Raw genomic sequence first — 13,461 nt, 5'->3', positions numbered from 1 at the left:
GAGGTCACTAACCTACGTATTAAGCCATCTAATTCCAAAAGGCCTACCTACAACCAAGGCTAGAAAGAATAATTTATTTATCAATCTATGAGGAAAAGATACAAAAACTATGAAATGAACGAGTTTGAAATGACTTTTTTTCAGAGTACAACACTTATTTCATTACAAAAAAGCACTACCTTCGCTACTTCTAACAGAAGTATTTTCAAAAAATCTTGAAAAATGAATTGAATCACAACTAAAATCATCACTTTTTCATCACAAACTCACACCAAACTCAACATTTCAAGTGGATTGAAAATTCAAGGGTCTCCTATAGCATTTCAATAAGAGAGAAGAACATACGACGCTAAGGGAGGAAGCAGCCATGCAGGCACCGGCGAGCCACGGCGGCAATCGGATTCCAGTAAAGGGATATAAGATTCCGGCAGCAATAGGCATACCTATAATATTATAGCCAAGTGCCCAGATGTAGTTAAGCCATATACGATAAACAGTTTGTCTTGAGAGATCTATGGCTGTAACTACATCTTCTAAATTGCTTCGCATGAGAACTATATCAGCTGCTTCTATAGCAATATTTGTTCCAGCACCAATGGCAATGCCAACATCAGCTGCAGCTAAGGCATGCGAGTCGTTTACTCCATCTCCCACCATTGCCACAATATTCCCTGTTGTCTGCGTTCACTTGTCAACAAAAGATCAGTTACTTCATGAACTTAATAAAGGATCAGTTACTTCATGAACTTTAATGACCACACCAGTCGTACACTTCAATATAGTCAGTTCGGTTTATATCATGTTCATCCTTGTACTTTTAATGTCTATATTAGTTGTGAACAATAATAAGAAAGTTTACAAATTTGGTCATTTTTATTCGCTGAGGATTGTTGGGAGGGAGTCCTACAATGGCTAATTAAGGGGATGATCATGGGTTTATAAGTAAGGAATACATCTCCATTGGTATGAGGCCTTTCGGGAAAACCAAAAGCAAAGCCATGAGAACTTATGCTCAAAGTAGACAATATCATACCATTGTGGAGAGTCGTGGTTCCTAACATGATACCACAGTCATGCCCTTAACTTAGTCATGTCAATAGAATTCTCAAATGTCAAACAAAGAAGTTAAGAGCCTCGAAGGTGTAGTCAAAAGTGAATCAAGTGTCGAACAAAGGGTGTACTTTGTTTGAGGGCTCTAGAGAAGGGAGTCGAGCCTCGGTTACGGGGAGCCTGTTCGAGGGCACCATCATAAGCCTCAGGGGAGGCTCTATGGTGTACTTTGTTCAAGGAGATGATTGTCGAGGATGGTTGGGAGGGAGTCCCACATTGAGTAATTAAGGGGATAATCATGAGTTTATAAATAAGGAATACATCTCCATTGATATGAGGCCTTTTTGGGAAACCACAAGCAAAGCAATGAGAGCTTATGCTCAACGTGGACAATATCGTACCATTGTAGACATTCATGGTTCCTAAAATAAATATATTACCCATGGCTATATCATTTCAATCTGATTATTCTTATTGAGCATGACCATAAATTTCCTACAGATGCAGCAAGTCAAGCTGGAGAAACAGAAGTTTTACCTTTAAGGATTTGATCTTGTTAGCTTTTCCAATTGGATCCATCTCTGCAAAGACCTCATTGATCCCAACCCCTCTTGCAACGGCAAATGCTGTGGCCCAGTTATCGCCAGTGACCATTATGCTTGAGATGCCGATTGAGCGAAGATACGATATAACAGCTTTAGTCCCAGACTTTGGCGCATCTATAACACCAAAACCTCCAGCTACCCTGCCATTTATAGCCACTAATATACATGTTTGAGCCAGCCGCTCATTTTCTATAACATAACGATCAACTTGAGGACCAACAACAATGTTGTGAGCTCGCATGAGCCTTCGGTTTCCTACTAAAACTGGTTTTCTATCAATTTTTCCTCCAACCCCTCCTCCCGGGAACACCTCAAAGTTCTGTATGCGTTTGCGACATTCGGTTCGGGCCCCAAACTTTTTTCTCATTTTCATTGCATGATCCACTACACATTTTGCTAAAGGGTGTTTGCTGTTTGACTAAACACAAAGATTAAAACAAGTAAGAACACAATTTTAATCTCATTTACTTTGCATGATCCATCAACTTGAATTACAAGTGCACTCACCTCAATTGCTATTGCTACATCGCAGAGCTCCTGCATTGGAAATGTAGAAAAAAGCACAACACTAACAACCTCTGGCCTGCCAACCGTTAGAGTTCCAGTCTTGTCGAAAACTACCATTTTCACCTGTTCAGTTGAAATAAAAAGGCTTTGATTCAATATTCACCCAAGTAAAAAGTTAACCAATTCCATAATCATCCACAAATGAAACCTTCATGGTTGAAAGTTCAAAGGACAAAAGTACTATAAAAATATGTAAAAAAACGTCTTGAAGTGCTTTGTGAGAAGGCACTTGTAAAGTGTAGTTGGCCAAAGTACTTGACCAAGATGCACTTAAAAGCACTTTTAAGAGTGTAAAACAAAATATCAAACATTCCTTTTTTACTTAAGTATTTATAGTTGGGGTGCTTTCACTGAAAGCACTCAAACACGCTTAGGGTTCTACATTCTTAAAAGTAATTTTAAGACTTCTTGTTAAAGCATTTAAGCTAAAAGAAAAATACTCTACAAAAAAGTAGTTTAAGATGCTTTTAACTTTTTCTTTAAAGCATTTTATGTCACTAACAAATGACTTTCGAGTAGGCGTAGACGTAGAGTACCTTGTATGCATTTTGAAGTGCACTTGCTCCCTTAATGAGGACACCAAGAGAAGCACCCTTCCCTGATGCAACCATGATAGCAGTTGGTGTTGCTAAACCAAGGGCACATGGGCACGCGATCACCAGCACTGAAATGCCAAATTGCAGTGCAAGTTCAAACTCATCCATGCCCTTTGGAATAAAATGTTTAGGGTACAAACCAGCTTCCCCACAAATTAACCAACCAAGCCATGTCACAAATGCTGCCACAACAACCTAAATGTGAAAAAGAAAGAAGGAAACAGAACTTTAAAATTATTCATGGTAAGAGACTCTTTAAGTTTTATTAGGCAGTAATTTGTACCAAGCAAATGGGTAAATAATTAAACTCACAACAGGAACAAAAAACTTTGATATCCGGTCTGCTAATTTTTGAGCCGGTGCTCGTGATAGCTGAGCTGATTCCACTAGTTGTACAATTCGAGAAAGTGTAGTATCAGATCCAACATGTGTGGTCTTAATAAATAAGCATCCATTTTCATTGACAGTCCCGCCAATAACCTGTTCATGGCATCAAACGGTGCAAATTTATGAGCTAAATTTAACAGTCCCGCAAACTTAAAAGATAATTTCTTTGGTAGATCCTAACACAAATTATGTCCACAATGACAATCATTGATTTTGGGTGCCAAGCTATAAACTCAATATATTTACAAAAAAGCCTTCCTTCGATGTAGTGATGCAATTTTGATACATAATCAATCCTATTTGTTTTTCTTTCTTATTAAAATGAATCGAATCCTATCTTTTTATATATATCCGAAAGGACAAGAAAAAAGTACCTTATCACCGGGTGTTTTCGCAATGGATCTTGCTTCTCCAGTAATTGTACTCTCATTCACATTGCTTTCACCACTAATAACAATTCCATCAACAGGAACTTTTGCCCCAGCAACAATCTTAATGATATCATTCCTCTGTATCAACTGGGTATCAATCTCCATCTCTGATAGCAAATTTCCATGATCATCAAAGGTCATCAAACAAGCGGTATGAGGAGCAAGATGAGCAAGCTTCGCTAAAGCATCTGATGATTTCCCTTTGGCCATGACCTCCAAATACTTTCCAAGTTGAATGAAGGAGATCAACATGGAGCTAAACTCAAAGAAATCTTTCCCTCTAAAAGAGTTGGAAGTGGATGCTTTAAATACTATGTATACTGAGTAAAAGTATGCTGCATTGGTGCCTACAGCAACCAAAACATCCATATTTGCTGATTTCTGTTGTAATGCACGGTATGATCCTACATAAAATCTGTTAAAAATTATCCACAAAACCATTAAACTATCTAAAACACATTTCAACTTCAAGAAAACTACGACTCTAAACCTTAAGCTGAAACATTCTCATTTTCAGCTCCTTTTTTCCTGTTTCTTGTTTTTCTTGACAAAGAAAATAGTAACTGATCCTTAATTTCTTATTCCTGCCTTTTTCCATTGAAAAATAAGACCATAAATGTGTTAAGCAGCACTTTCTTATCCAAAATGCTCTTGAATTTATCCAATATTCTACAGTTTTAACGCTGCCTCTTATCACCTCTCTCCACACACAAGCAAAGAAAAACATGTCACTTAAGAACAATGCAAACCTTTTTATGAACAATTGGAAAGATTTAACAAAATAACAGAGATTGGATTAAAACTTGTAAACCCTAAGACTAAAATCAAACCAAACATAGCCAAATAATAATTTAATGAAATTTAAGAAGTAATTAGTGTTCACCCTTTTAAACAATGTCCATTTCTAATGAAAACCCATTTTTCTTCTGTCTCATTTCTTTGGGAGAAACTAGAAACAAGAAAATGTTACCTAGTTATTAGAAACTAGAGGCTAGCAGAAATGAGAAACAGAGACTATGAAGAAGCCAATGGGAAGAAGCTGATACCACCACAATATTGATAGTTACAATGATATTGATGATAAAATTACCTCCGGCCAGCAAAGAACTGGACTGGTGTGCAGAAGATCCATTTAAGAACCATTCCAACAGTAAGCATATTGTAAACCCTAAAATTCAACCACTCCCCATAAGGAGGAAGCATAGGAAGCACCATTGCAAAAGCCACCACAGGAACAGAAAACAAGCAGCTGAACAAGAACAAGTTCCTATAAGTACAAGCTTCTTGATGCTGCTCCACATCTCTTCTCTTCGGTGGCACATACAAACTCGCTCCGTAGCTCTTGAGGCACTGCAAAAGGGACCTCGGACCAGTCCGGTCAGGGTCATAGTGGATGGAAACCATCTGCCCTAGCCCATCCATTTCAACAGAGTTCACTCCAGAAGCTTGCTCAAGAGAGGTTCTTATGGCGGTCATGTCCGCAGGGCCAACTTGATCGAGTTTTATATGAACTTTGTAGGCCTCGTCTGCGGCGGAGATGAGCTCGGATTCGAAGCCGGAATCATCGGTGGCAGCGAGGATTTCGGCTTCGGTGGTCAAATTTGGATCGAAGAAGATTTTGGCTTCATCTATTCCGGGACCGATGAGTACTCGTTTGACGCCGTTGACCATGCGTACGGCATGTTGAAGAGATCGAGCTTTGGCCGTGCAGATCATTCTTCTGATTCTTAGACGACATATTGCAATGCCTTGTTCTGAGAACTCTTCGGCCGCGAAACCTCCGGCTTCTAGAAATTCTGCCACTCTGTCTTCCTGTGATATTCCGACGACATACTTGGTATCGGAAAGTTACTGTTCTTAATTTATTTTCCACTTTCTCAAAAATAATAATACTTCTGGTAAATTATGAACCTTCAATTATTTATTTATTTATTTATTTTATACGTGTGAAAATAGTTTAGAGATTTAACCGAATAGAAAACTATAAATATCTTTATAATTAGACGAGTAATTACAAAAGTAAAACTAATTTTAATCTAAATTATATTTTGGATAATTCGATTATATCCATAAACATAGCTTGATAAGAGTGTAATTCTAAATCTATATAATAAGTGACTTCGATGTATAAAATTTTATATCGTTTAAGCTTATAATTTGTATTTTGTAAACTCATAAATTTTATTATTAATTTTTTTTTTGTTATTTAATTTTTAAATTTAAACTAAAATATCAATTTGAAAAATGTATCTATATGTTTTTTAATTTGATTAAAATTTAAAATTTAATAAAGAAAAATTAGGAAAAAAAATGAAAAACTAAAAGTAAATAGTTATTAATTATAAGGGGAGAACTTACATTATCGAGGTCGCGTGGAATTAGAGGCACCTTAAGATCATTAATACTGCCATCCATCTTACTCTACCCTACAGCCACAAACCCTAAATTTTATTCATTTATAATATATTATTTAAAAATAAATAAATAAAACTACAAATATCCTTACAAATAAAAAACCTCTCTTTTTATATTTTTTTAATTATTTAAAAATGTTAGATCAACAAAATTATAATAATATTTGATCATATAAGATTTCTTATTTCCTCCTAGTTTTTTTTCTACCTTAATATTCTCTTCAAATAATTACTATATTTTGTGTCATCTTTGTCCTAGTGATTTTGGGTTACTATTAGTTAATCGCATACATGACAGAATAGGTTGGGCCGAAAAAAATCTTTTGAACCAAAACAAAATTTAGTGTTAATTGATTTGGAATTTTGTTCGTGTTTGAGAAATATAAAACTCACAATATAAAACTGATACTCAAAATACTTGTCCACTCTTCTTTTAGAATTATATTTAGAGGCATACACAGAACAGGTTGGGCTGTAAAAAATCTTTTTAACCAATAGAAAATTGAGTATTAATTGGTTTGGAGCAATTTACTTTTACAATCCAATCCAATCTAACTATCAAACAAAATGTGTTAATGGGTTTGGAGAAACTTCACTGACGTTTATATTCCCATCCAAAATTAGTGTTAATTGGTTTGGAGCAACTCATTAATGTTTACAATCCAATTCAATCCAACCCAACTATCTATCCTGAATTGGGTGTCGATATATTAGGATTATTTTTAATTATTTAGAAGTTTTACTTATTTCCTACCTCTTAAATTCATAATCAAAATCTGATAAAAGTTAAAATGTTTACCGGTAGTAACTCAACAAATCAAAATCTGATAAAAGTTAAAATGTTTACCGGTAGTAACTCAACACTTATAAATTTAAATATTTGTGATGTTTTGGAAAGTTGGGTAAGATTTAGTTGGTTGTTGTGATTCACCAGATTCAAACTAATATCAACCAACAAATCCTTCTTACTTCTAATAAAAAAAATCTTTCACATAAACAAATATGAATTTTTGTTCTTGTTTTTAATCTAAACTCAACAATGGGCTAAGATCAATTAATTAAACAAGGAGAATGTTAAGAAATAAGAAAGAAGAAGAAATGAGGCATTAACGTTACCCGGTTGTTGTTCGGATCTGTGACAGACCAATCAAGTTTAGGAAGAGAGGACGGTGACAGTGGTGGTCGGAGAAGCCGTCGGCCGGAGAATGGGGAAGAAGTGGCACCGTGCTGCAGACGGACGATCTTTTTTTTTGTTTTTTTTGTTTTTATTAATCCGGTGGCTGCCGGAAAAGGAGAGAGAAAAGGAGGAAGGGGGAAATGGGAAGAGGAGAGAGAAAGTGTGTGATTTGGGTTGGTTTTTGGTTAGTGGTGAGATGATGTGGCGTATTCAGGAGCGGTAAGACCGAGTCAGAGAAATACGGAAGGCTTACAGGTCTGTTCATTGCCTGAAAATAGCTGCAATCAATTACACACTAAAAATTTCAAAACTTGAGGTTGTTTTTGGGCTTCTATTGGCTCCTTTTTTTAAAAAAATTATTAACGTTAATATTGATTACAAACGTTATATATTTTCAATTTTTATAATAATACTGAAAATTTTATAGTGTTGGTTGTAACTCTATTTTCGAGTTTGTTTGATTAAAAATGGATTAAAGGGTTTTTTTTTTTTTCTTTTTAGTTTAAGGTCTAAAAATGAAAATGATGGACGATACTGTAATATCTCACATTGGTTGAGGTGAAGAACAAAACACTCTTCCTACCGGTGTGGAAACCTTTTTCTAGCATATGTGTTTTAAAGCAAACCTGAAAGGGAAAGCTCAAAGAAGACAATATCTGCTAGCGGTGGATCTAGGGCATTACAAATGGTATGAAAGCCAGACACCAGATGATGTGTCAGCCTTCTCATTGTTCCCTGAAGGAGATAGACACGAGGTGGTGTGCCAGTAAGGACGCTAGCCCCAAAAGGAGGTGGATTTGGTCCCGAAAGGAGGTGGATTTGGTGGAGTCCCACATCGATTGGAGAAAGGAACAAGTGCTAGTGAGGACACTGGGCCTTGAAGGGGGGTGAATTGTGATGTCCCATATTGGATGGGGAAGAAAACAAAACACCATTTATAAAAGTGTAGAAACTTTCCGACGATTTTAAAACCTTAAGGGGAAGCCCAAAAGGAAAATCTCAAAGAGGACAACAATATGAGAGGACAATATCTGACATAGTACTCGGTTTTATAATTGCATTATTATAGCAATGGGATAACGATTGTGCAACATTTGTTTTAATCCAACAAACAAGTCAATCGTGAAAAATTTAAATAGTGTGAACAAATAGCAATATATGCTCGAACCTCATGTCATGTTTGAGAGAAATGATTTAGAAAACATGGGTGAGAAAATTTGTTAAAAACAACTTTAAAGAAAGTAATGTTACAGACTAAAAACAAATAAGCAGCAACAACAATTTTGATAACATATAACTCAGGTAGGAAGAAGTAACAACTAGTCAATCCTCCTATAGTATACTTCAGGACATTTTAGCTTTGATAGGTGTAGACATGATTTTGATAATGGGTCATAGACCACCTATTAGCACAACAATAATACTAAAGACCTATCTAATATGAAAGCAAGTAAAAGAGGTTTGAGACGGGCATGCAGTCATGGACAACACGTCCTAGATAAGTATGACAAAAAATATCCAAACGTGCGACCACAAGCAACACATCTTATATAAGCATGACCATGACACTTGACCACATACATTCTGATACTCAAGTCAACTAGGGTTTTCAAGAAGTCTAATAGAAATTAAGTTTTACGAGTACGTTACAGGTGCAATCACCTTTCGTAATTACAAAAATGCGTAAGCTTAGGTCAGTCTGTATTAAAAAAAAAAAAAAAAAAAAAAAAATTTTTACATTTAACTGCCCTTTTTAAACTTAATTAATTATTATTATTTTTTTGTTCAATTTATTTATTTCATTTGTAAGTTATATCGGTTAGAAAAAGAAAAGAAAAAAAAAAAGAAAAAAAAAAAGAAAAAAAGAAATTAGGAAAATAAAAAACAGGAACTTTATCGGAGCGCCTCAATTTTCATTTCATATTTTGTTCACAGAAAAGATGAGATAAAAGCAGTTATCAATGAGGCCCATGTATTGCTGCGTTCAGCGATTGTGAATCGAAAAGTTCGAAAAAGCAAGATGAAAATTGGTGGTGGAGTGGTCTGTGGAAGTCCACGCGCCGCCGTTCTACCCTCACTGCTCCTCGGCCGCCGTGGAGTCACTATCCGCTGCTCTTCATCTTCTTCGACTTCCGGTAAGTTCACCTCGAGCTCATTTTTCGCACATTTCCCTAATAGATTTTCAGTATCTTAATGCCTTTTTGAACCATCGCCGTGTTGCAGACCATGTATCATTCATCAAGGATGTTGCGGCAACTGAGCCTCCTCAGCATTTGTCTAATTTGTTGAAAATGCTGAAGACTAGAGGTATGTCGTTGGTCAAGCGCTTCAAATCATTCCTATCATGAATCTTACACCAATTAATCGCTAATACTTTAGAGCTTGCCCGATTGAATCCATCAAATTTGTCCAGGCACTGAATTCTTCGTTCTTTGGAGTTGTTTATAAATTTTATTAGGAGTGTGAAGCTTGACACTCTAATTAGAATTGAAACAATAATGTCCTCGTGAATAGATTTCGAATCTATTGGAAATCCGTAGACTAATTGCTTATATCTCAACATTTTTATAAAACGATTAATAACCTGAGTTTTTGCTTCAATTTTCCTCTGTGGCATAAGTTTTTGTTATTGTACGCTTAATGTATCGTTATGTATGCGTTTCTGCAATATATTGGGCTTGTTTGTTCCTTTATTTTTTTTGTTGGCTACTTCTCTCATAAATTAAGGCCTCTAATAGCATTTGAATCCCTGGAGGTCTAGTGGTCGAGGCCCTTCTTGAACTTCATTTCATGTTCTATTTTCTGAAAATTATATGCCGAGTCATGTCATGCTTATCTTCATCCCCAAAGGTTCTATCAGTTTCTTTCCATTCTCCTCTCCCCTATAAAATGTTGCATTGGCTTTCCTTATACTAGTAAATACTAAAAATAACTATAGAATTATACAACCAATTATAAGCCTGAATTGCCACATTTTTTGAACCTGCAGACATATTCTTATCTACACGGGAATCTCCTGTAAATTGTTGGTTTTAAGCAGGTGAATCCATAATTTCTCCTGGAGCCAAGCAAGGAATTATTCCTCTTGCCATTCCACTGGCTAAAAACAGCTCAGGTATTATGTTAGAATTTTTCATTCAAATTGGTTCGCTTTATAGGTGTATGATATCTCAATCTATTCTTTGTTCTTGTTCCAAGGTACTATAACTGCATTGCTGCGCTGGCCAACAGCACCCGCTGGGTAATAAGAATAAACTTTTTACATTTTCTTATGGGTGCTTCATCCTCCATCTTAATAAACTTCTATCCTCAGGATGGAAATGCCAGTAGTAGACGTCAATAGGAATGGAGTGTGGCTACTAGCCAAGAACGTAAGTGAAGCATCTATTGTGCAATTGTTTCCCATTTTTCAATGTTCTAAAACCATTTCCTTAGACACTCTGATATAGAATTCAGTTCTTTGTTGTGCAGGTGGATCAATTTATTCACAGACTTCTAGTGGAAGAAGATGCCAAAGGAAGTGGAGAGCAAAATGATGAGCTATTTCTTGCAGCAGCTGATGCTGGGCAGAAACTTTATGAAAGGGGTGATTTTGCTGAATCTCAGATCAAAAACATTGATGGGTATTTGCTGAAAAAGGTATTCTACAATTTCTCATAGTGCTTCTCTTGGTTGTCCCCATCAACGAAATTTTTTGTATACAAGTGTTTTCTTAAATGGGGCAAGGCGTTTCCTTGTTGTGACAGGCAAGTTGGTTGTGCTCCTTGACAAAGCTGCTTGCCTTGATCATCACCTTTTTGGGGTCTCTCTAAGAAACAGAAGTTTCAGTTTTCTGATGTCTTTAGACTTCAGAATCTTCTTCTCCATGCTTCTTGAAAATAAAAGAGAATTTTTTATGTAAAAAATATTTTTATGCATAAACAGGTATCTTTAAAGTGTATTTAAGTAATATATTTTATCTTCTGTACTGCTATCTTGTTGCTGAAGAAGTAACATTTTTGCATAATGCAGTTTGTGCTGGCATTATAGCCTTCAATTAGAAATTTTCCTCTTTTCTTTTCTTTTTCCTGTTTTTAAGTCTCACATCACACACGATATACTTCCTAAGCACATTTTGGGTGGACACAATAAAAAAAAGGTTTAAATCATCTGCAATGTATCTTGCAGTGCCAGGTCTGACAATCTTTCAATCTCAGGTTGGGATATTTCCAGATATCATAGAACGTAAAATATTGCGCCATTTTGAAGAAGGCGACCTTGTAAGGCTGTCTTTTATGAAATACTGAAATGCAGTGAGTGAAAGAAGCTTTGACTCCAATTTACGCACTTGAATATCTTTACCCGCTTGTGTAGGTTTCAGCTCTGGTGACGGGAGAATTCTATACTAAAAAGGAGCACTTCCCGGGATTTGCACGGCCATATGTATTTAATGCAGAGGTTTTGCTGAAGTATGTGGGGAATTTTTTTCATCACTCCAAAAATGCTTTGGCCGAGAATGTACCTAAAGAATCTGTGCTTTCTTCATGCATCAGGGTGGGACGTAAAACAGAAGCAAAGGATGCTGCGAGGGGAGCCTTAAAATCACCATGGTGGACCCTAGGCTGTAAGTATGAGGTATTGACTTTCTGGTTGATCTCTTTTGCCTTTTTCTTAATAGCTTTCTGTTTTAAGCCCCTTGCCTTGGGAGAGATGGGGAAAGATAAAGCAAAGAATACTTGCAAAAAGTTGATTCTTGAGTTGGTTTTGGCTCATATTCAGGAAGTTGCTAATATCGCTCAATGGGAAGATGAACAAATTGAGTATTTGAAAGAGAAGGTCACAGAAGAAGGAAAGCTAGAAGACCTCAAAAAGGGAAAGGCTCCTGCCCAGGTTTTTCACTGTTCTTTATGGATTACTTTAAAATTATCAAGCAGACAAACATTAATTAGAACAGGTTATTTTGTCAAAACTACCCTTTGCATATGAACATTTTCATGTGTGTTGAGTGTCCATTTGATAACCATTTGATTTTTTGTTTTTGCTAATTAAGCTATAAATATTACATCCACCTGTGGATTTCTTTGTTTTGTTATCTACTTCTCACCTGTGTTTTAAAAAACTAACCCAAGTTTGAAAACTAAAAATAGTAATGTTCAAAAAGTAGTTTTTGTTTTTGAAATTTGGTTAAGAATTCAAAAGTTTTCTTAGGAAAGATGAAACCTATCATAGAGAAATGATGAGAAAACAAGTACAATTTTCAGAAATCGACCGGGTCTAAACTAAACAAGTGGGTAATCTGTGTCTATGTCTTTCATATTAATAATCTATTATCATTTTTAAGTTTTAAACTCCTTTCAATATGTTGACAATCCTACTGTTGAAACGTTAAAACTAAACGAAAAATCTAGACTGAAGATCAGTTTTAAACCAAGAAATATCATTTAGTAGCCTAAAAAATTACTTCTATAAATTTTGTTACTGGCTTGTGCACTGCAGGTTGCCTTGGATCAAGCTGCCTTTTTGTTGGATTTAGCTTCGGTTGATGGGACTTGGGACATCTCTGTGGAGCGTATTGCTCAATGTTATGAAGAGGCTGGCCTTCAGGAGATTGCGAGATTCGTACTTTACAGAGACTGAATACAAACAGAGGCATTTTTCTTCTCTACACTCTTCATTTTCATTGTCTTCTTCCTTCTGGCTATATAATTATATCTGTATTTCTTCATTGTGTAAACATCATTCTTTTTCTCTCCCCTATGGATGAGACAATCCTTTCCCTACAAGAATCGGTAGACTGAGGGACAAGGAATACTCAAAGTTTCTCTTGATAAATTATAATGGTTTTTTCTAAAGCATATAAGAAATGTCAGAGAAATGTGTTTGAACATTTTTGTTTCCAATGTGATTAGTTTTGTTTTTCCTTTTCCTTTACTTGATTCATTTTATCAATAAGGTAAACAAGTGGGTAGTTGTTTGTACGTATAGCAAAATGATGCCTAGTATTGTGTATACGACAACCGAATATAGCGTTTACTAGCATAGCTACCAATCATTTCGATATAAACACCCTTTAATTAAGGATAGTTTCTGATAGTTGATTTACATGCTCATAGTCGATCATCCATTGCTTGAAGGTATTATTTTACAGCTTTTGCATGACTCGTATCTATTGGTTGATTGGACTATGTAGACTCAGAGTGCTTACCAGTGTTCTAAGTTAGTTTTAGTTTTGAGTTGGAGTGACTTAAGTGTTGC

The 13,461-nt window shown here is 35.8% G+C and overlaps 2 protein-coding genes across 2 annotated transcripts; one reads left to right on the top strand and one right to left on the bottom strand.

Moving 5' to 3' along the window:
• Positions 1 to 108: 108 nt before the first annotated feature.
• Positions 109 to 5,481, bottom strand: LOC111795101 (copper-transporting ATPase HMA4-like; the record flags this gene model as incomplete). The annotated part of the gene is made up of 7 exons (XM_023677347.1): positions 109 to 678; positions 1,588 to 2,073; positions 2,163 to 2,285; positions 2,759 to 3,013; positions 3,131 to 3,298; positions 3,580 to 4,051; positions 4,727 to 5,481. Coding segments are annotated over 7 exons (2,652 nt in total), but the record flags the coding sequence as incomplete, so codon positions are not given.
• A 3,667-nt stretch (positions 5,482 to 9,148) lies between these two features.
• LOC111795609 lies at positions 9,149 to 13,103 on the top strand. Its single transcript, XM_023678135.1, has 11 exons — positions 9,149 to 9,362; positions 9,451 to 9,534; positions 10,268 to 10,342; positions 10,426 to 10,468; positions 10,541 to 10,598; positions 10,699 to 10,866; positions 11,424 to 11,486; positions 11,581 to 11,675; positions 11,760 to 11,841; positions 11,986 to 12,096; positions 12,703 to 13,103. The coding sequence occupies exons 1-11, from the start codon at positions 9,248 to 9,250 to the stop codon at positions 12,841 to 12,843; spliced, it is 1,035 nt and encodes a 344-aa protein (XP_023533903.1). The 5' UTR covers positions 9,149 to 9,247; the 3' UTR covers positions 12,844 to 13,103.
• The last annotated feature ends 358 nt before the right edge of the window (positions 13,104 to 13,461 follow it).

This window comes from Cucurbita pepo, chromosome LG05, assembly GCF_002806865.2.
Source record: "Cucurbita pepo subsp. pepo cultivar mu-cu-16 chromosome LG05, ASM280686v2, whole genome shotgun sequence".
NCBI lineage: Eukaryota > Viridiplantae > Streptophyta > Magnoliopsida > Cucurbitales > Cucurbitaceae > Cucurbita > Cucurbita pepo.
This window is presented reverse-complemented; position numbering and strand designations above follow the sequence as displayed.